The 26,826-nt window shown below is 39.9% G+C and overlaps 1 protein-coding gene across 5 annotated transcripts in view; it reads right to left on the bottom strand.

The window, feature by feature from the left end:
* SMYD3 (SET and MYND domain containing 3) overlaps window positions 1-26,826 on the bottom strand; it is a 713,156-nt gene that overhangs the window by 135,982 nt on the left and 550,348 nt on the right. For all 5 annotated transcript variants that reach the window (XM_017531923.2, XM_017531925.1, XM_037739817.1 and 2 more), the window contains 3 exons: window positions 19,451-19,518; window positions 17,495-17,597; window positions 10,698-10,808 (listed from right to left, as the gene is read on the bottom strand). In XM_017531923.2, coding sequence (XP_017387412.1) covers window positions 10,698-10,808; window positions 17,495-17,597; window positions 19,451-19,518 — 282 coding nt within the window. The remainder of the gene's footprint in view (window positions 1-10,697; window positions 10,809-17,494; window positions 17,598-19,450; window positions 19,519-26,826) is intronic.

The following is a 26,826-nucleotide window of genomic DNA, read 5'->3' as shown; positions in this document are numbered from 1 at the left end:
CCAAAAATTATAAAAAAAAATTAGCCAGGTGTGGTGGTGTGCGCCTCTAATCCTAGCTACCTGGGAGGCTGAGGCAGGAGAACTGCTTGAACCTAGGAGGCAGAGGTTGGAGTGAGCCACGATTGTGCCACTGCACTCCAGCCTGGGTGACAGAATGAGACTCCAACTCAAAAAAAAAAAAAAGTACAACTTGAGAGTATGTCATTCCGCTATATTGAGAAATATTATAAAACTCAGTGACTTTACTCATTGTGAAAGTCCAATAAGAATGCTTTGTGAGTGCCTCAGGCTTCGGTGCAAGGAAAAACTGCTCTGGCTGTGTTTTCATTCTTAGGGCTACTGTAAATTTTCAAAGTAGTCTTTTAGGTTTGGCTGCTGATACGTTAAGAGTAAATTCATCATTTATTTCTAGCTATCATATATTGCTTCTTGGTCTTTTGGTTAAGATCAAGTGTAGTGCTTTTAGCTATCACATAAAGGGTCATAGAGTATGAATTCTGGATGCTAAACTGCTTTTGTCTTATTCTTTGTCACTTTTCTTTCTCAAAAATAAAATTTATTGCTGTTGTATTACATATGCAAGTATATACATAATACACACGTGTATGTATTTTTGTGAATGTGTGTGTGTAAGCTACTTCAAAATCTTTTGGGTGGAGGAAACAGTCTCATTAGATAAAGGAGACTGGTATTTTGAAAAACAAAAAGGGAACAAAAGTAGGTTGAATGTTGGGGTCACGACTTTGGAGAGCACTGAATGCCAGCCTAAGAGTGTGAAGTTTATCCTGCACACGAAAGATGATGCTTAATGCTTGAAAATTTCTGAGCAAAGTAATAACATGGGAACAGTGGTATCTGGGAAGGTTTACCTAAAATAATGTGTGCCGCAGATGAAAAGAATGAAATTGAGAGCCAGGTGAATAAATTAGGGGCTATTTCAATAATCTAGCAGTGAGGCCACAGGGCTTTGGATAGATTGATAGATATGGTGTTTTAAAATAATTAACAGGACTTAGGAAAGAAAAATTGGCATGGCAAGTAACTATAGTTTTTTTTGTTGTTGTTGTTTCCCAACAAGGCATATGACATCCAAAGCAGCATGCTATGTTCTAGTCACAAACTTATGGAAACAATCAATTCCATTTGGTCTGTTCAGCTTCTATTGCTGAACAGAATCTATTGGATTCTGACCTGGGCAAGCCATGAGAACTCAGATCATTCCAAAACCTCCCTTAGAAGGTAAGTTTTATTTTATTTTTTCCAGAAATTAAGCTGCAGCTGATAACAAATGACAACTCTATACATGCAAATTATACTTGCTATTAAAAGGGTTCCTGCCTTCCTGAAACCTGATACTGTGCAAGTCCAGTACTATGCAGATGTAGGCACATAATAAATATTGCTTGATGCAGAAAACTGGTGAGGTGAATTTTCTAGGTTCCAAGAAAAGCAGAAAAATAAGCTTGGAAACTTTAGGAACTGAAAATTTTAATCAAAATTAAAATGGGTTTAATTTTGATTAAACCAATGTTGAATTTATGATCTCTTGGGAATGGACTAAGCTGAATTTACCTCTGTATTATTTTTTCTAGGCAAATCAACAGTACAGACATCTCAGAGGAATGTTGACATCACTAAACAGAACAAAATTCTCAGATAGAGACTTAAAAAATAACTGAAAAATTAGCAGCAAACTTAGTTTATAGTCTCATCTGTGCACATCTTCATCTACTCTCTTCCACTGGAAAACATTTCATAGAAACATGGGAAAATAAGAACTGGGAAAGCCCAAAGGCTATCTAGTCTAATTCTTTTGTATTACAGAGGATGCAACAAATCCAGGGAGGTTCAATGACTTGCCCAAGACCATTCTGTTTATTAGACAGATACAGCATGGAGTATAATCCAGCAGAGTAATCAAGTACTGTTTTGATTACACCATTTGACTCGTCTCAATATTTGTAATGGTCAATGTTATATGTTAACTTGAGTGGGCCACAGGGTGCCCAGATACTTGGTTAAACATTATTCTTAGTGTGTCTGTGAGAGTATTTCTGTATGAGCTTGCCACTAGAATTCACATATTGAGTAAAGGAGACTGCTCTCTCTAATATGGCTGGCCCTCACCTAATCAGCTGAAGGACTGAGTAGAACAAAAAGGCAGACACTCACTCAAGTAAAAGTAAAAGGGAATTCCTCCTGGCTTACTGTTTGAGCTGGGCTGATCAGTTCTTGGAACTTGGGCCTGTCAGCTTTTGGAATGGAACTTGCACCACTGGCTCTCCTGGTTCTCAGGCCTTCACACTTCTCCTGAAACTATACTATGGCTCTTCTGGGTCTCCAGCTTACCAACTGCAGATCTTGAGACTTCCTAACATCCATAATCATGTGAGACAATTCCTTAAAATAAATCTCTCCCCCACCCCACTCCATCCTGTTTGTTCTGCTTCTCTGGAAAACCCTAAGTTTAATATTAAATAAACTTTTAGCTCAATGCAGAAAATGGGTATGGTAGACACTGTGAACTAGCAACCCCAAATCCATTTAACCCCTATTTTCTCTTGTCTTTCTCTTGTATAAAGACTAAAAAGCTAAAATAGTTCCTAGCCTCTTATACAGCTAAAGATGGCCACATGACACCATTCTGAATAATAATGTGAATCACATCATTTTGAACAATAAAGTGCGGGTAGACATCCTTAGGAGACCTTCCCTTTGCTCTTTGCTTTTTATTACCCCTTCTTTTTTCTCCAGAGCTCAGACACACTGACTGGGGTTTAGAGGCAGCAGTCATCTTCAGATGGTGAGGACAAACCCGCATGCTAGGGATGACTGAGGAGGAAGACAGAAGGTTTCAGGTCCATGAGGAGATCTGTGAGTAGCTGCTGTCACCCTGGATTACTTCTCCAGAATTCTTAAGACACATGCACCCCACCCACTAAAGCTAGTTTTAGTTACCTTTTATAGCCAAACCCTTTCTTAATGTACTATTGCACCCCAGATTTCACCTGTTACAATGAAACTAAAAGGGCCATGACCACAATATTATAAAATAATTATTCATTCATTCAAGAAATTTCTGAAGATCCACCACACTCACGGCACCTAAGAGGAACTAAATACGAGAGCCTTCTCATTTCCAACCAAGCACCCCAGTGGAAAGCTATTCCAGGTCACGGTCTGCGGGGGAACCCCAGGCAGTTTCCCATCATTTCTGTCATTCTTGCCTGCGGCAAAAGGCTAACAATAATGTGAATTGAATCTTCAGGAGCTATTAGCAGTGGATTCAACTTTTCCCACTTAATTCCTTTATTTCTACAAGTCCTTCTTAAGGCAAAACTCATCATGTTCACTGACTCCTACAGCATTAGAAAGAGGTCAGGGTCCTTTCTCACGCAGTGACAGCAACTACCTCTCTCGGTGCACGGTTGGCACTGGAGTACAGTGAGTTGTGGTATATTGGCAGGAGCATTAGATTTAGTCAAGAGATCCGAGTGTCACACCTGGTTTTGCCACTTTTTCCTTTATCTTATCCCAGAGGCGTATCTCTGAACCTTTCTGAGTTTCACTTCCTAATTTACTTATTAATTACTGAGACCAAAAAAGATAACAAAGAATTCTAACAATGTAGACATTCTTCAAAAGATTTCTTTAGACAACTCAATTATGTGAAATATTTTATATTGGACGTAAAAGTAAGTAGGTCCAATATGAAAAAGGTAAATGAGAAACAGAAGAAAAGTCCATTCATTACATTTAGGGCATTTATTTTGTCTCTCCTTCCTTTCTCAGAAAGTAAAAGTCATTGGATAAGTGATCTCAGTCTAATAATGTGCTGCAGTGGAAAGCTTTATGCAGCAAATGTTAAAGAAACAGAGATGTTATCAAGATGGCCGACTAGAGGCAGCTGGTACTCATCTCTTCCACAAAAAAGAACCAAAACAGTAAGCAGAAAACTACAAGTTAAAGAGAGCATCTGAGAGCAAACAATGGACTTCAGCATGAAAGGGATGGGGACTCTCCAAGGCACAGGGAACAAGAGAAGATAAGCAGCTGTCCTGGCCAGGACCGGCTCAGAGCCAGGAAAAGCTCCTTGCTGTAAGGAAAAGGCAAGCAAGACATCTCCAGTTGCCCACATTACCGCCACAGATGCCCACCATCCTAGCCATAGGAGAGCTGCTCAGTCTCACAGGCCCTGAGCCTAGTACAGGAGTTGACTGGAGTCCATCATGGAATTGCTCCAGAGGGCATTCATGGATTTTAGTCACCCCTGAGGACCCCAGGTGCTGTGGCATGGCACCATTTTGAAAACCCAGTAACCACCAGACTATATTCTGCCCTGGACCCCAGAAGCCCCTCCATTTCTATATCCCTGGAATGCCACTGATATTCCACCATATCCACTCAGAGGGCTGCAGTATCATGAGACCAGCTGGACTAAGTGGTATGGCCAAATATCCAGCACTCTAGTACACACTGTGTCCTATACCCTGGGGACCAGGGAAACCAGTGCAACAGTGAGGCTGCCCCCAAACACATGGAGCTAAAGCATATCTTCCTCAGAGAATGGGAGCTGCCTGCCTGGGGCCACTGCCACCTACAGCAATGCCACCTCTTCAGGGTCAAGAAAAGAGAAAGAAAACTCAAATAAGTAAAATCAGTGAGGAAAAAGGGGAAATGATAACAGATCCCTCAGAAATTCAAAGCATCATTAGAGACTGTTAGGAACAACTGTATGCCAATAAATTGGAAAACCTAGTAAGAAATAGATAAATTCCCAGTCACACACAAACTACCTAGATTAAACTGTGACAAAAACAGAAAATGTGAATGGAACAGTAGCAAGTAATGAGATTGCAACAGTAATAAACTCTCCCATCAAAGAAAAGTCTAGGACCTGATGGCTTCACTGCTGAGTTCTACCAAACATATAAAGAAGAATGAATACCAATTCTACTCATACTATTTAAAAAAAAAAAAACAAAAAAAACAAACAAGGAGGATGAAATACTTTGAAACTCATTATATAAAACCAGCATTACCCTGATACTAAAACCAGACAAAGACAGAACAACAAAAAACTACAGGCCAATATCACTGATTAGCATACATGCATTTTTTTTTCATCAAAATTCTGGCAGACCAAATTCAACATTAAAAAGGTCATTTACCATAATTAAGTGGGATTCATCCCAGGGATGGAAGGATGGTTGAACATATGTAAATCAATAAATGTGATACATCACATTAACAGAATCAATGACAAAAACATATCATTTCAATAGATGCTGAAAAAAACTTCAATAAAATTCAATATGCTTTCATGATAAAAAAATCTAAAAAAACTAGGTATGTGAGTAACATACTTCAGAAAAAAGGGCCATATATGACAAACCTCAAGCTAGCATCACACTGAGTGGGGAAAAATTTAAACCCCCTCCTTTACTACCTACTTTTACTCAACATAATATTGGAATTCCTAGCCAGAGCAATTAGACAAGAGAAAAAATTAAAGGGCGTCCAAATTAGAAAAGAATCCCAATTAACCTTGTTCACAAACAGCATGATCTTACATCTAGGAAAACCACAAGACTCCAACAAAAACTGTTAAGCTGATTAATTCAGTAAAGTCACAGAAAACAAAATCGACATGCAAAAATCACCAGCACTTCTATATGCCAACAGCAAATATCAGAAAATAAAGAAAGGAATCCCTTTTGCAACAGCTACAATAAAATAGCATAAACACCTAGAACTAAACTTAACAAAAGAAGTGAGCTCTCTACAATTAAAACTATAAGGCACTGATAAAAGAAATTGAAGAGAACATAATAAACTGGAAAGATATTCCATGTAGATTAGAATATAGTTAAAACGATACTACTCAAAGCAACCTATATTTTCAGCATAATCCGTATCAAAATATTAATGACATTCTGCACATGACAAGAAAAAAGCCATCCTGAAATTTGTATGGAACAACAAAAGCATCCTGAACAAAGAAAATGAAGCTGGAGGCATCACATTACCTGACTTCAAAATGCTATATAAAAGTACAATAACCAAAACAAGCATGGAAACAGCATAAAAATAGGCACATAGATGGATGGAATGGAAGAGAACAGAAAACCTAGAAACAAATCCACATATTTACAGTCCATGGATTTCCAAGAAAGTCACCAAGAACATACACTGAGAAAGGAAAATCTGTATAGCCATATGCCAAAGAAAGAAACTAGACCCCTCTCTCTCACTATATACAAAAGTTATATCAAAACAGCTTAAATATTTAAATATAAGACCTAAAACCATGAAACTACTATAAGAAAACATTGGAGAAACACTTCAGGACATGAAGCTGGGCAACTATTTATTGAGCAAGACCTCAAAAGCACAGGCAATCAAAGGAAATATAGAAACAAGAGATTCTATCAAGCTAGAAAGCTTCTGCACAGCAAAGAAAATAATCAATGAAGTGAAGAAACAACCTACAGAATTGAAAAAAAATTTGCAAATTATTCATTAGATGAGAGATTAATAACCAGAATATACAGGAACTCAAACTCAATAGCAAAAACCAAATAATCCAATTAAGAACAGGCAAAAGTCAGAATATTTCCCAAAATATTCATACAAATAGCCAACAGCTATATTAAAAAACGTTCAACAATATTAATGGTCAGGGAAATGCAAATCAAAACCACAATGAGAAGCCATCTCCCCAGTCAAAATGGCTACTATGGAAAAGAAAGAAAATAACAAATGCTGGCAAGAATGTGGAGAAAGGGGAACGCTCACACACTGTTGGTAGAATGTAAATTAGTACAACCACTATGGGGAACAGTAAGGAGGTTCTTCAAGAAACTTAAAATGCAACTATTGTATGACCAAGCAATCCTGACACTGGGTATAGATCCAAAAAAAAAAAAAAAGAAAGAAATCGGAATATCAAAGAGATATCTGCACTCCCATGTTTATTGCTGCACTATTCAAAATAGCCAAGGCATGGATGAACCTAAGTGTCAATCAATGAATGAGTTTTAAAAAATGCAATATATATAGACAACTGAGTATTTTTCTTCTCTAAAAAGTAATAAAGTCCTGTCATTTGCAGCAACATGGATAGAACTTAAGGACATTACATTATGTGAAATAAGCCAGACAGGGCAAGACAAAATATCTCATTTTCTCACTCATACATGGGAAGTAAAAAGAAGCTGATTTCATAGAGATAGCGAATGCAATAGTGGTTTTGAGGCTGGAAAGAGTAGTAGGTAGAGAGGGATGAAGAGGGGTTGGTTAATGCATGCAAGATTACAGTTCAATAGAAGGAATAAGATCTTCCTATTGTGTTCAGTTGCACAATAGGGCAACTATAGTTAATAATTTACTGTGTATTTCAAAATAGCTAGAAGAGAAATTTTAGAATGTTCCCAACATAAATAAATTTTTGAGGAGATGGATCTCCCAGTTACCCATATTTGAGCATCACACACTGTATGCTGGTATCAAAATACCACATGTACCCCATAAATATGTACAACTATATCAATAAAAATGTTTAAAAAGCAATAAAGGGCATTTAAATTGCAAAAGAAGAAATCACACTGTCCTCCCTTTGCAGACAACATGACCTTATATATGGAGAAAATGAAAGACCCCACCAAAATACCCTTAGAACTGATAAATTCAGTAAAGCTGCAAGATACAAAATCAACAAGCAAAAATCATCAATGTCTCTATACAATAATGAACTACCTGAAACAGAAATCAAGAAAGTAATCCCATTTACAATAGCTATCCACCCAAGAAAAATAGATACCTAGGAATAAATTTAACCAAGGAAGTGAAAGGCCTCTACAGTGAGAACAATAAAACACTGACAAAAGAAATCAAAGAGGACAAAAATGGAAAGACATACTATGCTTATGAGTTGCAAGAATTAATATTGTCAAATGATAATACTATCCAAAGCAGTCTAAAGATTCAATGCAATCCTTATCAAAATACCAAAATACCACAGAAATAGAACAAATGATCCTAAAATTGATATGAAAACACAAAAGACCCCAAATAGTCAAAGCAATACTGAGCAAAAAGAACAAAGCTTTTTATAGAAAACCCCTAAATATATTTTGAAAAAATATTTTTAAAGTAGGCATCACACTACCTAATTTCAAAATATTCTACAAAGTTATACTAACAAAAAAAGCATAGTATTGGTATAAAAACAGACACATAGACCAATGGAACAGAACAGAAAACTTAAATTCATGTATTTATAGGCAACTGATTGTCAACAAAGGCATCAAGAACACACAGTGGGGAAAGGACACCTCTTCAATGATTCCTCATCAGAAAAGTGGATATCCATGTGAAGAATGAAACTAAACCGTTATCTGTCACCACACAGAAAAATCAATCAAAATAATGACTGTGAGTCTGGAAACTATAATACTACAAGAAAACAGGGGAAACACTTCAGGACACTGGTCTAGGCAAAGATTTTACGGGTAAGACCACAAAAGCCCAGGCAACAATAACAAAAACAAATGAGACTGCATTGAACCAAATTGCTTCTGTAGAGCAAAGGAAACACTTAACAGAGTGAAGAGACAACCTATAAAATGGCAGAAAATATCTGCAAACTATGCATTGAAAAAGGGACTAATATCCAGAATATACAAGGACCTCAAACAACTCAACAACAAAAATATCACAAATAATCCAATTCAAAAGTGGGCAAAGGATCTGAATAGACATTTCTCTAACACTTATACCAAAGGCCAATAAAAATGCTCATCACCAATCACCAGGGAAATGCAAATCAAAACAAAAATGAGGTGTCATCTCACCCCAATTAGAATGACTATTATCAAAATGACAAAAAGCTGTCAAGGCTGTGGAGAAAAGGGACTCTTACACCAGGCTGGTGCAAAAGTAATTGTGGTTTTTGCCATTAAAAATAATTTTTGGCCGGGCACGGTGGCTCACGCCTGTAATTCCAGCACTTTAGGAGGCTAAGGTGGGAGGATCATGAGGTCAGGAGTTCAAGACCAGCCTGGCCAAGATGGTGAAACCTGTCTCTACTAAAATTATAAAAATTAGCTGGGTGTGGTGGTGGGTGCCTGTCATCCCAGCTACTCGGGAGGCTGAGGTAGGAGAATCACTTAAACCCGGGAGGCGGAGGTTGCAGTGAGCTGAGATCCTGCCACTGCACTCCAGCCTGGGCAACAGAGCAAAACAAAACAAACAAAGTATTAGCTGCCCACTGCCCCCCAAAAAAAGACACCTAGGAATAAATTTAGCCAAGGAGGTGAAAGGCCTCTACAATGAGGCTACTTTTAATGGCGAAAACCCCAATTACCTTTGCATCCAACTAATTGTACCACCATTATGGAAAACAGCATGAGAGGTTCTAAAAATAGAACTACCATACAATCTAGCAATTGTAGTACTGGGTATTTATCCAAAGGATAGAAAATCAGTATATCAAAGGGATACCTACAGCCCCATGTTTATTATAACAGCACTATTCACAAAAACTAAGATGAAATTAACCTACTAGATTTAAAAAATGTGGTATATTCACACAATGGAATATTATTTAGCCATAAAAAATGATATTCTGTTATTCATGGCAACATGGCTGGGCCTAGAGGACATTATGTTAAGCAAAATCAGTCAGGCACAGAAAGATAAATACTACTTGTTCTTACTCATATGTAGGAACAAAAAAAAACTGATCGCATGGAAGTAGAGAGCAGAACTGTGGGTACTAGAGGCTGGGTGGGTGGGGAGAGGTTGGTTAACAAACACAAACTTAGATAGGAGGAATGAATCTGGTGCTCTGCAGCACTGTAGGGTGAGTATGGTTCACTTTAATTTATCGTATATTCTCCAAACACTAAAACAGGATTTTGAATGTTCACAACACAAAGAAATGATAAATGTATGAAGTAATAGACATGCTAATTACTCTGATTTGATACTACACATAGTATACACATAACGAAATATCACTCTGTATCCCATAAACTTGCAATTATTATGTGTCAACTAAAAACAGAAAGAAAAAACTATACGGATAAAAAACAGATGAGGGATTATCGGGGGTTGGGGGGGGTTGGTAGGGTGACTGAAGGGACATGAGGGCGCCTTTTTGGGAAGTGAAACTGTTCCGTATCTTGCTATTGATGGCCGTTTCATGACTGAATTTGTTGAAATCATAGAACTGGCTCACTAAATAGGGTGAATTTTTGTATCAATTGTACCTCAACAAACCTGATTTTACTTTGAAAATTATTTTTAAAGAAATAAACTAGGTAAAACTTGGCATGTTTTTTACCTAGCAGTAACTGTTGTCAATCATAATGTAATTCAACCCATTTACTACACGTTTTACTAGCACCCTGGCCTTCACCAATCCTTTTAATTAAATGTTTAATGCCTACATTCCCACTTGACTCTAAACCCCATAGGTCCTCACTTTTGGTTAAATCTCAGCTTGTCACCAACTTTGTGGGTGACAAAAGTTCCAGAAAACAAAATATATTCAATTCAATGAGTTATTTATCCGTTTCCTACCATGTACTGACAGTCATTTACTTTGGGGTTTATGGGATAAAGGCAGAGTTCTCTGAAGATCATTGAGATACTGCCGCGGAGGTGTTTCAGTCTGCTTCCATACCACATACCTTGTCCTGGGTTTGGCAGCGAAAACAGTCACATTCGAAGCAGTACTGGTCCCTCAGCTGCTTCCGGCGCTCCTCACTGGTCATCAGCATATCCAGGTAGCAGATGGTGAGCTGTGTGGGCCGGAGAGAGGGAGGCGTTCACAAATCTGTTGTGCTCATTTCTTTAACAAATGGTTTTTATTATTGCTAATTATTGGAGTGAAACTTGTTTTTATTATAAGCCAAAAATATAAGAGAGAAACTACCACTTACAGTTTCTCTACCCAAATAATCCCATGTAAAATTTTAATCTATTTCCTTTCACTCTTTGTTCTGTGGTGAGCACATATATATCATATATTTAAAGAATGGGGCTTATGATCTCTGTACCCACTTTTGTATCTTACTTTTTTCGCTATAGTAAAATATCAAAAGCTGTTGTGCGTTTGGTATTACTAAGGTTTGCTAATAAATTCTATAACCATTAGCAATCAGAGAAGCCAAATTAATCCTGGCAACCAAATGGGTGGCAGATGATGCAGCCAGATTGCTGTTAAGTTCTAACCAATTCTATAGCTGCCTCATGGAATTTAAGGTCATCCAAATTTGGTATCTTTGAAATGAGACAACAGTTCTCTTACTTGTCACTAGGTTTAAAAAAATCTAGAATCATTTCCAAATAGGGGAGAGTTTAATGTGAGAGTGCCATCACTTATGGAAGCATTTGAACTGATTGCCTTATACCCTTTCAGAGTAATATCCCCTGCCTTGGACAGTGGAGGGCTGTAAATGAGAGGATGTATATAAAGGACTCCTCGGACTACTCTCTATGCCGAGTCCCCTTTAAGTCACAGGTCTTTAGGCAACATCATAATGATTAGGCATTTTGCACTTGATTAGATCTCTTATGAAAGTGTAACTCAAAATTCAGAAAACTGAATTCTTGAGCTTCCCCTCAACTTGTTCCATCTCGGTTGGAGCTCTCTCACTCTTAGTTGAAAGAAACTCATCTTTTGTCTTATCCAAATTGAAGCCTCAGCATTCCTTGACTTCACGCTTTCCTTTACACCTGCCATTGAATCCACCAGGAAGTTCTGTGGGCTCTACCTTAAAAATTACCAACCACGTTTTACCATTTCCAATGCTACCATCCGGGGCTGAGCCATCATCACCTCTTACCTGTAAAATGCAATAGTCTCACAGCTGGTCTCCCTGATTCTTTCCCTAGGCCCCCTGCACTCCACCTTCTAGCCAGAGTGATTCACTTAAAATACAAGTCAGATGACACGTTCTGTTTGAAACAGCTCCCCACTTTGCCTGAGTACAGGCCAGGTCCTTACAACTCCACAAGTGCAACCCAAAGTGTGGGCCCTGGACTGGTGCTAGTGCACGCTGTGGGCCACCAGTCCATGATGAAATGAGTAAAGAAACACAAAGTCAGGATTTAGAAATGTTTTCTACTAATTTGATAAGGGTTGTTTCAGGTGACTAATAATAAAACATTGGACTTTTTTTTAAGACTGGGCCTCTCACTCTGCCACCAAGGCTGGCGTGCAGTGGCATGATCACAACTCACTGCAGCCTCAATCTCCCAGGCTCAGATGATCCTCCCACCTCAGCTTCCCAGGCAGCTGGGACTAAGGTAAGGCATGTGCCATCACACCTAATTTTCTGTATTTCTTGTAAAGATGGAGTTTTACCATGTTCCCCAGGCTGGTCTTGAATTCCAGTAATCCTCCCTCCTCGACCTCCCATGGGATTTCAGGTGTGCACCACTGTACCCAGCCCTTTTATTTTATGTTCTCTAAATGTCATTTTTCTAATAATTTAGTTTCACTAGATTTATTTTTTAAATTTATTATTGCATTTTAGGTTTTGGGGTACATGTGAAGAACATGCAAGATTGTTGCATAGGTACACACGTGGCAGTGTGATTTGCTGCCTTCCTCCCCATCACCTATAGCTGGCATTTCTCCCCATGCTATCTCTCTCCAACTCCCCACCTCCCACTGACCGTCCCCTATTTCTCCCCAACAGACCCCAGTGTGTAGTGCTCCCCTCCCTGGTTTCACTAGATTTTATAAAAATAGTCTGCAATAGATAAAGAAGGAAAAGAAAAACAGGTCCTTCATTGTAGTTAGAGAAGCAATGGCGTCACATCCTCCCACGTGCTCCCTCTCACGCCCCTCTCCCTCCTATCTGCTGCTCCACCAGGCTGGCCTCCTGTCTGGCTCCATACACACTCCCACTCAAGGACTGTGCACCGGCTGTTCCCTCTGCCCTTCCGCCCAGTCTACTACAACAACCTCCCTCATCTCCTTTGAGTTTCAGTCAAATCCCACTTTCTCACTAAGGTCTAACCTTACTACCCTATTAAAACTAACAACCCAATTCCCTTCCCTTCTCTAGTTTTTCTCTTCCTGTATCCCACGTCAGCTTATACTATACTGTATAAATTACTTCTTTGCTTTCAAAAGTAGAAAGTAATTATGGGGGTATGTGTGGTGGGGGAAGAAGCGAAGATTTTAGAAGAGCAAGAAAGCAGGATTATCCACTGAAGGAGATGACACAAGCTCCCTAGAGCAAAAAGCTCCATGTGGTTTTTCTTATGCTTAAAAGAAAGCATCTCACGTCTACAAAGTATGACCTTACTTGTTTGAAGTCATGGTAGGACAAAGGCAGCCATCCTCTTTGACAGAAACTGAAGCTTTGGGAAGGCCTCGCTCAGGCTACAGGCGTGATGGTGGACGGCTGGACTGGCCAGCCAGATCTGTCAAATCCACCAAGGCCATCACCATCACCAAGGTGACAGGAGCCAGGCCTGATCTGGCTGGCTGGCACTCTATACTCAGAATCAAGAGTATCTGCCCTTAAGAGATACAGACAGTGATGTTACTGAGCATCTACTGCTCGTGGAGAGGCAGCATAGAACAGTCAAAACTAGCGAAGGTCTGGGATTCAGGCAACACTGAAGCTTGCGCTCAGATCTCGATTTAAGTCTGATTCTCTTTTTACATTAACATGGCCGCTTCTCACATCTGGCGGGGAGAGAGGGCTGTAGAAGTTGGAGTCTCTTACGGAGTTTCTGTAGCACCTTCAAACCTGAAATACTCACACCTGTGTTAGGCAATGTTCTGGGGCAACTGAGAACCTTCAGCTGAGACAACAGCCACTTTTTAGTTTCTTCGGTGTTTCTCTTGCTCCATGATCTGAAGCCTGGATTGCGCCTCTACCTTACCAGGCAAGTTCTCGTTTCTAATGAATGCTATGTTCCAAATTCCAAATATCCTACTTCCAAGCACACTTTTTGAAACAGCCTGTGAGTAGGTCTGAGATACATTCACCTTATACTATCTGGTTCTGTGGGTCCACGGGAGGCGAGGCAGTAAATGAGCCCATTCCTATGTTCCCTCTTGGGTTAACTCTAGGACACTAATTCTGATCCAGCCCAGCGCCTCTGAGTCATCAACTCCCATTATCAGAGGACGCAAATGGACAGTAGTTATTGGATGATTACAGTGTGCCCAGTGTGAAGTCACTAACAGCAGGGCCTGTCACTCCAGAAAAAAATGTGCTTGACTAACTCAAGACTTTAATACTGGAGCCAAAACTCACTAGTGATCTTGTCAGGCAGTGAATGGGCAATAGGAGACTAGTTACTTCATTTAACCCCAATAAACAGACCCTAAAAGCCTCCCTGGGCATACTATAATCGCCTGGAACCATGACCTCGACTACGCAATGGTTTTCTAACTGGCTTCCCTGCTGCCTTCAGTGTACCCTTCATCTTCTAAATTGCCTGGAGAGAGATCTTCTGAAAACTCCCATCTGATCACGTCATTTCTCTACACGAAAACTTTCAATGGTTTCTCACTGCCTATGAATAAGGCGCACGAGGCTTTCCCTCAACTGCTTTTTCTGTCTGCCTTTGTAGACAGAAGAGAGTCTCCACGTCTCTCCCCGAGACAGTTATGTACATTGCTATACCTCTGAAACAATGGACACCATGCCAACATGTGTCTGGCGTCACTGTCTATGCCTAGCCTCTCCTCCAAACTCAGCTTACTGAGAGTCTCTCATGCTTCAAGCTGGGCTCAAATACACCTCTTCCTATGGGGACTGCCCCATTACCTCAGAGAAAGTGACCCATTTTTGTGCTTCTTTTGTGCCAATGAAGTCTGCAAAATATCAACTCTGAAGGGCTCAATGGCAAAAATGTTTTATTCATATTTTTGAGAAAAAACAGCCAGATTACTAACTGGTAATGACAGCTAAAATCATGTTATTAGCCAAAGATAAAAACCTTTATTAAAGACTCACCAGTTGTAATCTGCTCGCTAAATGCAGGGCTCATTTAGTGGGAACATGTATCTTAAACTTGGCCATTGATCAGTTGATACCTTAATGGCACAGAACAAAACTGCATTAAAGTATTAAAGCCACTGACCACTGTTTTGCCATTTTAGTGCAGCTCTTATGGAAAATGCAGTCAATCATTTCTGACACTAGAGCAGTGATTTTCTAGGTCTCGAATACATTGCTTACATTAGAATCTCAAGACAAAATGAACTCCTTTTCCATGAAGCCATCTTTTCATGGTCTGCAACTCAGTGGGGAAGATGATCAAATTAAAATTAGACCTTGTTTCATTTCTAGAATCACATGATCAATTACAAGTTTTTCTGTTAATACTGGCTCTAAACTGGAAAAAAGCCTAAAAAATACCACTTCCTTTTAAAGTAAAACCTGAGTATCATTTAGCCTCTTCTTGCTTCACAAATCCTGCTAATTTTACTTTCTAAATATTACATTTCTCAGATACCCTATCACAAGCCACCACCTGACCTCCCCCCACTTCAGGCTGCCATTGTTATCTCTTCCCTGAACTACTACATTGCCCTGACCCTCATTCTCCCAAACTTGCCGACATACAGAGCATGGCACCGGCATCTGGGGAGGGCCTTCCTGCTGCCTCATAACACGGCGGAGAGCACCACATGATGAGATGGCAGGAGCATCCCCTTCCTATAAAGCCACCAATCCCATCATGGGGTTCCCACCCTGATAACCTTACCTAATCTAAATTACTCCCCAAAGACGCCACCTCCACAAATCATCAACAAGAATTTGGGGATAAAGTTTCCAACAGATGAAATCTGGGAGACACATTGACAAAGGGCCTTGAAGGGCATATAACATTACAACAGACAGACACAGTGGACGGAGAGAGGGACGATGAAGCAGGGGAAGCGCTGTTCAGCTAGACCTACAAAATGGAATGGAGAAATGTTTACTCTCTGAATAAGCTGGTATATACGAAGGGCCTGTGGGGACAATCTTCTTTTTGTTGAGAAGATGCCTTGCTAGGTGCCAGAGGGGAAAATACCCGAGTCTGAAGGGCTTTACACTGAGTGGAAATGTTTTGTATTTGGCAAGAGGAAGGATTTGCTTGTTGCTCCAGAGATGGAAGGAGAAAGATGTGAAAAGTCAAAGCAGCACCGAAAGACAAGGTGTTTCACTCAACTAAGAGAAAACCAACCATGGAGAAACCTGGCAGCCAACTCCACGAAAATTTAAGAATCTTTGTTTTTGAAAATTCCAACCAATTCAAATTGTTTTTGTCAAGTTGCTTGATTCCTTAATTTGCAAAAACATCATCATCATTGACAACAGCAGCAGCCACTCTTGCTGAAAATAGAAAGTGGTTCCATTTCTTGCCTGTCTTGAAGTCGTTTATGGCCCCAGGGGAAAAAAACAATCTAAATTCGCCATCTCAATGACATATATCCCAGTATATTTCACACACTGGTCCTAAAATCTGGAAATTTAGCAAGTAGTTATGTAAGAAGTGGTTCATTCCACGGAAAATCACTTTGGGGAGAATCTTGTCAAAACCAATCCCTGTCTACATAAAATATGGTACCTCTGAGTTTAGGTTTTACTGGCTGAGTGCTACATAAATGCAATAAAAGCTTTTGATATTGTTTTTCTTTGCAATAAATATCCACTTTAGCAAATTGGAAAGGAGAAGGAAACTGGGTTCTAGAAAGAGTAAATTATCTGTAACTCGGAACTCAGCATGGGTAATCACTGTGCAAACCAGCACAGGCTTAGGTTCAGAGCCCCAGAGCAGCCCATTTGCAGCTGCCTTGTGAGAAGGTTCTTCACCAAAAGAGGCTGGCTGGGCAGCCTGTAACAGTGGAGAGGTCAAGACCAGTTCACTGCTGGAGGCCAGCCTCCCTGCCCTCTATTCCCTTTGCCTCTTTGCTTAAATGATCACTCAGACATGCAGATGGGTTTGTAAAGTCCCAAAGTCAGCCTGAAAGAGTATTAAGTTGTTTGCTTTATTAACACAAAGTAAATATGCATAACTACCTTCAAAATGCAATCAGTGGCCTTTCGAGTAAATAAGTCTTGGGGATCCCATTCACAAGCTGGGATGCCCTCCCTGCCCATGGCAGGATATGAGAGGCTGCTGAGCTGTCGCTACCAAGGAGATTTAATGATGTCCCTGCATGTGCATAAAGAACACACACCCTCTGTCTCACACATAAACACCTCTCTCTCACACACATAGGAAAGGAGCTGTCATCATCCAGAAATATGGTGACCTCTCCCCTAAAAATTTAGCCCATTTGTAATTTGGGAGAAGAAATGATAGATTGCTGGGGAGAGGTGACTATACTATGAATATTCTCACTGGCAGAAGGACAATGCAAAGTTGCCCCCTCTGGCAGAATCAGTTTTAGGGCTGGGCCAAGCTGAGAGGGACTTTGATAGGAAAGAAGCCAGGTAGTGGGAAGCATGGGTTTCCTTACCTCCTCTCCCACCTCGATGTCTCGGACGGCTCGCAGTAAGAGGTGGGGCCCATTAAACACAACTGAACAGTTGGGGTCACAGCTGTGATTGAGCAAGGAGATACTGGAAAAAAAAAGGGGAAGACTGTCACAGCTCAGCAGGTAGGGTCAAATAACTAAATTTAACAAATGCAGTGGGTAAAACACACCTTACTTTGGGTGGGCAGCAGAGGTAGGGTCGACAGGACACCAGGAATGGAGTATTTGGGGTGCATTCACAGAACTGTCACTAGCGCATTTCCTGTGAAGTTCAATTCTCCCCAAGATGCAGGGTAATTAGGGAATTCTATCATTTAATAATAAAAAAAAAATTCGAAGTCCTTTTTGGGGATTAGGGCATAGCTGGCTGATTAGATAGTAGCCAAGAAGGCAACCCAAAATGAAGGTGGGGAAAAAAACTGACTCACAAAGAAATACTCTGAGAGGGCTGGATGCAGTGGCTCACACCTGTAATCCCAGCACTTTGGGAGGCTGAGGTGAGTGGATCATTTGAGGTCAGCAGTTCGAGACCAGCCTGATCAACATGGTGAAACCCTGTCTCTATTAAAAATACAAAAAAATTAGCCGAACGTGGTGGCACATGCCTGTAGTTGCAACTACTTGGGAGGCTGAGGCAGCAGAATTGACTGAACCAGCAAAGCAGAGGTTGCAGTGAGCCAAGATCACACCACTCCAATCTGAGTGACAGAGCAAGATTCCATCCCACAAAAAAAAGAAAAAAAAAAAGAAAAAAAAATACTCTCAGAGATAATGGGATGCAGCAGTCAAGATACCATCGGCCTTTCCCATAGGATCTCATTCGTTGAGCTCCTTTGGAGAAATGGCTGTCTTTGCTAGAACATCCACAGTGAAGATTAATTAGAAATATTTCCTCTTAAATAGACAGCTGATGTTATTTTGCCAGCTACATTGTGATGCACCCTGGGCCATCGTCCAGTCATTTTATTACCTGGGAGGTACATTTTTTACCATCTGGGAAACAAAATGGATTTAAGCTGCTCTCATCAATTGATACTAATTAGAATGAGCACTTATTATGTGGAAACTTTCTTACATTTAATCCTCACAACAGTCTTATGAGGATCATTTACCGGGCAAGAGACTAATACACAGAAATTAAATGACTTGCTCAAGAACATACAACCAGTAAGTGGTGACAGAATTTGGACCATGTGGCCTGAACTCAGAGCCCACGCTTTGAATCATTCAATATTACTGCTTTTTGAGAACCACTACCAATAGACCTGACCTATGGTTAATCACAATGGTGAGAAATAAGAAAAAAGGCTGGATTCTTAGATTCACAATTATTAGAAAGTCTACATTTGTATTTACACTCTTATGGCATAAAAACCAAACGGAACTGGGAGTGACTGTAGTGCTTGTGGAAAGAGTTTCATAGCTCAGCGATGAGGGTCAGCTCAGCAAAAAGCATTCAGGGGCCAGAGCCTGGGAGTTTTCTTGCCTCCACGAGTGACAGAGTTCACTGTATACCAACTCAAAATACAAAATGAACCCAACTGATGTGTATGGTGAATCTGGTGAAATAATCACGTGCTTCAGCTCAGGAAATTGGGAAATGAGATCAGTGGAGGGGTGAGGTGATAACCAAAGATCAGCCTGATGGTTAATTAGCACCCACAGCCCTCAACTTCTTCACCCACAGTCCCCTTGAGAACAAGAATTTAGATCTGAGATCTACCTCTTTGTTAATACCACAGCATATATTGTGGGGTTATAAAATTATTTTCTTTAAACTTAACATTTTCCATTTTTTTTTGTAATTTACTGCTAAGTTTTAAGCTTGGCTCTTGAACCAGCTGCTGCAACTGCCTTTCTAACTACCCACAAAGGGCTGGGGATTTAGGTGGGAAGGAAAGCTGTGTCTTCCAGTAAATGAAGCACCATACACTATACCTAGGATATAGGCCAACACCAACTTCCTGCATCTCTGCATTACAGATGGTGAAAGAGTTGCAGATCACCTGTAAAAACAAGGAGGAAAACCATCAATATTACTAGAGTCACTTAAATTTCACAGCCAAGAGAATAAAAATTTTCAAAATCAAATGTAGGAGCGTCTTCGTAGTTGCTTAGGAAAGATTCAAGCCAAACATGAATACTCTTTGATTTACAATAGAATTTATCTGGGATATACTCCCACTAAGAACATCAGGTGGCTACGTGTAGAAATAACAACCTCCTGGGAAGAAAAAAAGAGACTTAAACCACCACAGGAACTATTAATTTCGGTCTCATTATCCACTACACCTCAAGTTACAATTACATGAAATGTTCAAAATTCAGAATACAAGCAAGCTATTTATTGAAAACTAGATCTCTACCATACATGATTTTTCAGTCAAACAGCATGCAGGTTCCAAATGCCACTGTGTATCTGTTGAGTAAGAACCACTTGTCTCTTACTCCTACGAAATGAGAAGTATACCCTGAGTGAGCCTGTGATCCACGTTGATGAAGGCCACAGGGGGCACTGGAAGCCATTTAGCCGAGCCACGGCATTCTCTAGGAGTCCATCGCTGGGTGTATGGCACAGTCCTATGTCTTAATGTGGAGATGGAGCAAGAGCAATAAAAAATGCAGCCACTGTGCTCAAGAAACTTAAAAACCTCTTTTGTGAAATAAAATTGACGTATGAAGCCACACAGAACCATGGAAAGAGCACTGGACCACAATCAGGAAATCTAAATCCTGGCTATACATCACTGCTTCAGACAGGTGCTAGGGAAAGAGCAGTGAAGAAAGAACCAAAGTTCCTGCCTTCCTGGAGCTCAAGTTCTAGCTGAAGAGATGGATTTAAAAGAAAAAACAAACCCAATGATAGAAAACTGTCACATGTAGATAAATACCAAACAGAGAAACAAGGTCCTTGCAGAGAGACGGTTGTCAAGAAAGCCCTTTAGGATAAACTGACATTTAAGCAGTGACCTGAGGGACTGCTGAAATGGACGTGTGTAAATACATAGGTGATGAAGGTTCGTATCAGGAGAAGGAGCAAGTGCAAAGGCCCTAAGCTAGGAATGCCCTTGGTGACAGAGGAACAGCAAAGAGGCTACTCTGACCAAAGCAGTCGGTAAGCAAAGGGCAAATACCAGATCAAAGACAGAGCCAGATCATTCGGGGCCTCACTGCCATGCTGGATTTTGTCCAGAAGGAGATAGAAAGCCACTGGGTTTTGGGCCGAGGCATAAAGAAATCTGACTTCTGCTTAAAAGGCTTGTTCTGGCTGTTGTATAGAGAATGGGCTATAAGAAGGTGAATGGAAGTAGAGAAAATGGTTAGGAGGTCACTGCTAGAGCCCAGGTGACAGATGCCGGTGACTTGGATGTCAGTGGTGGGAGAAGTGGGTACACAGCCAACAGGACTTACTGCAGGACTGCTTATGGGGAATGAATGGAATTAAGGATAATACTCGAGTTTTTGGCCTAAACAAATGGACTATCATAGCTACCATTTATTAAGATGAGGAAGAATTTCACAGGAACCAGATTGGTTATAGGGAGTTGAGAGGAAGTCCCACAGATCTGTTTTGGTTAGGTTAAATTTGAAATCCAAGCAAAGACTAAGAATGAACAATTGAAGTTGACAAGGGGAGATGCGGCTAGAGATATAAATTTAGGATGAAACATGACAAAGACCATTAAAAAAAAAGTAGAAGAGGCTAAAGATTTGAGATGAACCAGTAGCTACAAATGGATGCTGACTTGCTATCGTTTCTGTAAAGGAAAAAGTGATGACAAATTTTCTCCGATCAGGTTTACATGGAAGAACACGAAGTAGGAAAAACATTGAGTCCGCTAAGACTCTTGCACTGCTCTGAACAGCTTTATATGAAATCCAGTGCAACCTATCATGATTTGGCATTTTTCTCTCTAAATATATGATAAAATTGCAATTTCAAATCAGGAGAAAATCTGTACAGACATATTTGTAAATAAATACCAAATTGCTTTAAGGACATCTATTTTGCATTAAGCTACAAGAGTATATTATCTATATATACTTACATATAAAATGGATGGTAAAAATATAGGACAAAAAGTCCTATGTTTAATTTTTGAAATTTTAAACTTTTTAACATTTTTAAATTTTTGAATTTTTAAATGGGTATGATTTGGGGAGAAATATAAGTTTTAACACATATCTTAAAGTATAATAAGAACTTCAGCTGAAATAGTCCACAAACAAAAAAACCAGGTCAAACACATTTAATCTGTTACCTTTTGAATCAAAACAACATTGTTTTTTCCTGAACTATGAAGCAAATTAAAGATTTTTTTCAAAATGGGAAAAATCTTTTATCAGTTTTATTCCTTCAGTGTATTCTGATGGATTCTGATGGAATGTTTAAGAAGGAAACACTAACAAGGGGAGATGTTAACTTGCTTGCCTCTTCCACTGGGAAACTTTTCCTGATTTTCTAACATGACTTCCCTCTTTAGCAGCATTTATCATACTGGATCATTATCTGCTCACTTACTTGCCATCATACACAACTAGATCGTTAAATACTTGGAAGGCAGACATAGTGTTTCATTCGCTGCTATATTACTGTATCTAGCACAAAGCCTGGCAAACAGAAGACACTAATAAACGTATTTTCTTTTTTCAGAGACAAGATCTCACTCTGTCACTCATGCTGGGGTGCAGTGGTGCAATCACGGCTCACTGCAGCCTCGAACTCCTGAACTCAAGCAATCCGCCCTCATAGCCTCCAGGGTAACTGGGACTACAGGCCTGCACCACCATGCCTGACTAATTTTTTAAAACTTTTTGAAGTGACAGAAGTCTTGCTGTATTGCCCAGGCTGATCTTGAACTCCAGGCTTCAGGTGGTCCTCCCATCTTGGCCTCCCAAAGTGCTGGGATTACAGGAAAGAGCCCTAGCTCCTGGATTTCATCTGCATTAGTCAGAGTGTTATGTGTGTTAGTCTTTCTGGGTTAGTAAATAGAAAGTTTAGTTTTTTGCCTACTCTCACTTTTATTTAAAATGCTGGCTCCATTCAGCGCTATTTCAATTAACAACCTGACAGGCAATATTTTGACATGCACACCTGATAGCAACAGTGGATATGTGGCAGCTCTCTGGCTTTTTTAACGAAAGAATAGGTAGATAAAATGTCCATGTATGCTCAGTAATTTGAAAGGAATTTCTCTTTATATCAAGAATTAAAAGAATGGGAATAAAGCCCAGAAATAATAGTTTAAACATTTTTCAAAGTATTGACTTAGTGAAAATAGTTTTCTTAGGGAACTGCACAGGTTAAAACAATGAATGCATACTTCGCAAAAAGGTAACATTTAGAACAGAATATTAATGGTACTATTTCAATAAAAATAAATGTAACTGGGTTAATGAACTCTTTCTAAAAATTAGGCTTGAGGTTGGGTGCATTAGTTCATGCTTATAATCCCAGCACTTTGGGAGGCCAAGGCTGGCAGATCGCCTGAGGTTGGGAGTTCGAGACCAGCCTGATGAACATGGAGAAACCACATCTCTACTAAAAATACAAAATTAGCCTGGCATGGTGGTTCATGCTTGTAATCCCAGCTACTCAGGAGGAGAATCAGGTACTAGGCAGGAGAATCGCTTGAACCCGGGAGGCAGGGGTTGCAATGAGCTGAGATCACGCCACTGCACTCCACCTTGGGCAACAAGAGTGAAACTCCATCTCAAAAAAAAAAAAAATTAAGCTTGACTATTGCTTTAAAAGTTTTTACCATGTCTTCAAACTAAAACGCATATTTATTTTATTATTGAATATAAAGTTATATTTACTTTTCATCATTTTCCTTTAAACTAACTGAAAGCCTTCATATACAACATTATAGTTTTTCTAGATGACAAAAATCTAGTGAGCTGTTATTGAGCCTCTGTGTTTTATTAAAAAAAACTACAGTAACATTTAAAGTGTTCTGTGAACAAACTTCTTATGTCTTTTAGTTCAGAGTCTAGGTTCAGAATCTGACATTTGTGTTCTGAGGTTAAAAATTTCCCTGTACAATAGACACAAATAACAATCAATACCAACACACAAAGTGAATACCTCAAAAACCTTATAAAATATGCATATTATGGTGTATTCAAATTTCACATTTTTTCCTGAAATTCTTAGGACTAAAAGCTTTGTTTGTAGCAGAAGTTAAACTGAGATACTTGCAACACAAATCACTACTATGCCATTGCCTTGCAACAGTAAACACAACAGCCATAAGAGAACACACGACCCAAGCAGAGCTGAGCAATTCCACACCGTAACACAAGAACCTATCCGCTTCCCAGCCCCCCTCCCCTAATACACAGCCTATTTCAAGTAATACTTTCAATTTCTATATATATATAAATTGTGTATATGTGTATGTGTGTGTGTGTGTGTGTGTGTGTGTGTGTGTGTGTATATATATATATATATATAAATTTAAAACACATTTAAAAAGAAGGGAATTCAGTTTCTGAACCCAACTATAAAGTGGTTTCCTCAAAGACCATTTGCCTCTCCTTTAAAACTTCCCTATCTAAACAAAACACACCAGTAGAACGTTTGGCACACAAGACTTTAGGCATATCAAGTTGACTAATTAGAGGGACTAAATGTGAATTTTTGAAAAGGAGTTTAATGCACTTAGTTTTATTAAACTCTGTGGACAGTAGGAGGAAGAGCTGGCAGGTATGAAAACCAAAAGCAGAGGCTTTTACACTAAATAATTGCCTCTGCCCTCCCACTCCTAGAAAGAATATTTCTCTAACTTTAAAAGTACAGTAAGCATTTTAATCAGGGTGTAATTTTCTCTATCCACAGAACATGACCGGTTATTAAGCAAAGATTTTTTCCAGAATCTTCTCATAAACCTTAAGAGATTAAAAATTCTATCTCCCAATCCCTCCTTATCCATATGGCAAATATTCATCCATCTTTCAGGACTCAATTCAGACCTGTCCTGTCCCACTTCCTCTTGGTCACACATTTACAATTTTTGCTAACCCTGGAGAAAGGGTTTGAAATCTCTAAGCCAGAACAATAGCGGGAGGGAACCAGGCTGGCGAGGGAGGTCAGCTCAGGAGAGGAGAGGAAGTACCTCCCAAATGATGATTCGCAAATCCCAGGATCCACATGTGTTTCCAGAAGACTTAGAGATTACAGGTGATTTCGGCATCTGTTTCAATTTCCATTTTTAAAAAATCGGTAACAGAAGGAATGACCACACTACATTTCCCTTTACCAGGAAGTTACTGATAGTCTCCTATTTTTCAGCGAGCATTCTTTAAGGTTGTGGGGGCAAAGGCCCACACTCATGACTCAGTCATTGACCTGCATCTTCACTACGCTGCTAGTCTGTGACAGTTTGACATTATCGAGTTTTCCACTGTTTCTTAGTCATGTTATTTCACTTGCAAACCTAATAGATCCCTGATGAAAGAGAGAAGCAAGTGGTAGACATGATCCTAAATGCACAATGTAGACAAATGGGATTGCATCAAACTAAAAGTCTTCTGCATAGCACAGGAAATGATCAATAAAGAGAAAAACCCACAAAGTGGGAGAACACATTTGTAAACCATACATCGGATAAGGGGTTAATCTCTAAAGTATATAAGGAACTGAAACAACTCAATATCAAGAACACAACCCAATTTTAAAATGGGCAAAGGATTTGAGTAGATAATTTTTCAAAAGAAGACATATAAACGGTCAAAAGATTCATGAGAAGATGCCCAATATCACCGATCATTGGGAAAAGACAATGTAAAACCACAATGAGGCATCGCCTCAAACCTGTTTCATCAAAAACACGAAAAATAGATGTTGGTGAGGGTGTGGAGAAAAGACAGCTCCTGTGCACTGGTGGGAGTCTAAATTAGTCCAGCTATTATGAAAAACTGTAGAGACGCTACTAGAAAACTTAAAAATAGAAATGCCATATAATCGAGCAATCCCATTTCTGGATATATATCCAAAATAACTGAAATAAGAGATATCCACACTCCCACTCTCAGGTCCATCACAGCATTTTTCACATTAGCCAAGATATGTAATTCACCTAAGTGACCATCAACAGATAAAGAAAATGTAGTATATATACACAAATGGGAGTACTAGTCAGCCATAAAAAAGAAGAAAATTCTGTCATTTGCAATAACGGCAATGAACCTGGAGGACATTATGTTAAGTGAACTAAGGTACAAAAAGACAAATAATGCATGATCTCACTTATATGTGGAATATTAAAAAGTCAAACTCAGAGAGAGGTCCAAGACGGCCGACTAGCAGCAGCTCAGGATTGCAGCTCCCAGTGAAGGTGCAGGGACTGAGTGGACGCCAGACTTCCAGAAGAATTTTTGTTGCCTATGGACTAGGAGATTCCCAGCGGCGGAGCCCCACGGGTCGCCAGGGCGACTCTTTTGGCCAGCACGGCTGTTTTGCCAGTGTCCTGGCGTGGTGGTTCTCAGTGCAGAGTATACCGGACTGGGTGCCCTTTTAGTTGGCGTTAGGAGCTCCGGGAAGGCAGCGTCACCCATTCAGCTGATTGAAAGGGGACTGAAGCGGGGAGCCAGACTGGGAGATTCCTGGGCAGAAAAGTGCCATGAATCTCAACGCTGCTGTTTCAGCTGGCTCAGTCACCACATGGGAAATTGCATAGATCCCGCCACCTTTTCGGCGGGTGACTGGGGCACCTGGGAGAGAATCGACCATTCAATTAGGAAAAGAAAAAAATGGGGCTCTGAGGCGGGGAGCCAGATGATCTGGCCGGCTGGTCCCAACCCCACAAAAAAAAAACAGCAACTGGAAACGCTGATGGTTGAGAGTTTCACAGGAAGCACAGTTCAGCTCTGTGGGGGAGGGGTGTCCGCCAAAGGAAAACAAACAGAAATAACATCACCACCACCAAGCTGGATGTCCACTCAGAGACCCAATCTGAAAGTCAGCAATTACAAAGATGACAGATGGATAAATCCACAAAGATGGGAAGAAACCAGCACAAAAAGGCTGAAAACATCCGAAACCAGAATGCCTCTCCTCCTTCAAGGGATAGCAGCTCCTCATCAGCAAGGGAACAAGACCTGATGGAGAATGAGTGTGATGAATTATCAGAATCAGGCTTCAGAAGGTGGCTAATAAGAAACTTCTGTGAACTAAAAGAACATGTTGTAGCCCAATGCCCAGAAACTAAGAACCTTGAAAAAAGGTTTGACGAAATGCTAACGAGAATAGACAATTTAGAGAGGAATATAAGTGAATTGATGGAGCTGAAAAACACAATACGAGAACTTTG

This window comes from Cebus imitator, unplaced genomic scaffold (genome assembly GCF_001604975.1).
Source record: "Cebus imitator isolate Cc_AM_T3 unplaced genomic scaffold, Cebus_imitator-1.0 Scaffold75, whole genome shotgun sequence".
NCBI classification, from domain to species: domain Eukaryota; kingdom Metazoa; phylum Chordata; class Mammalia; order Primates; family Cebidae; genus Cebus; species Cebus imitator.
The sequence above is the reverse complement of the archived record's forward strand: the minus strand, read 5'-3'. Positions and strand labels throughout refer to the sequence as shown.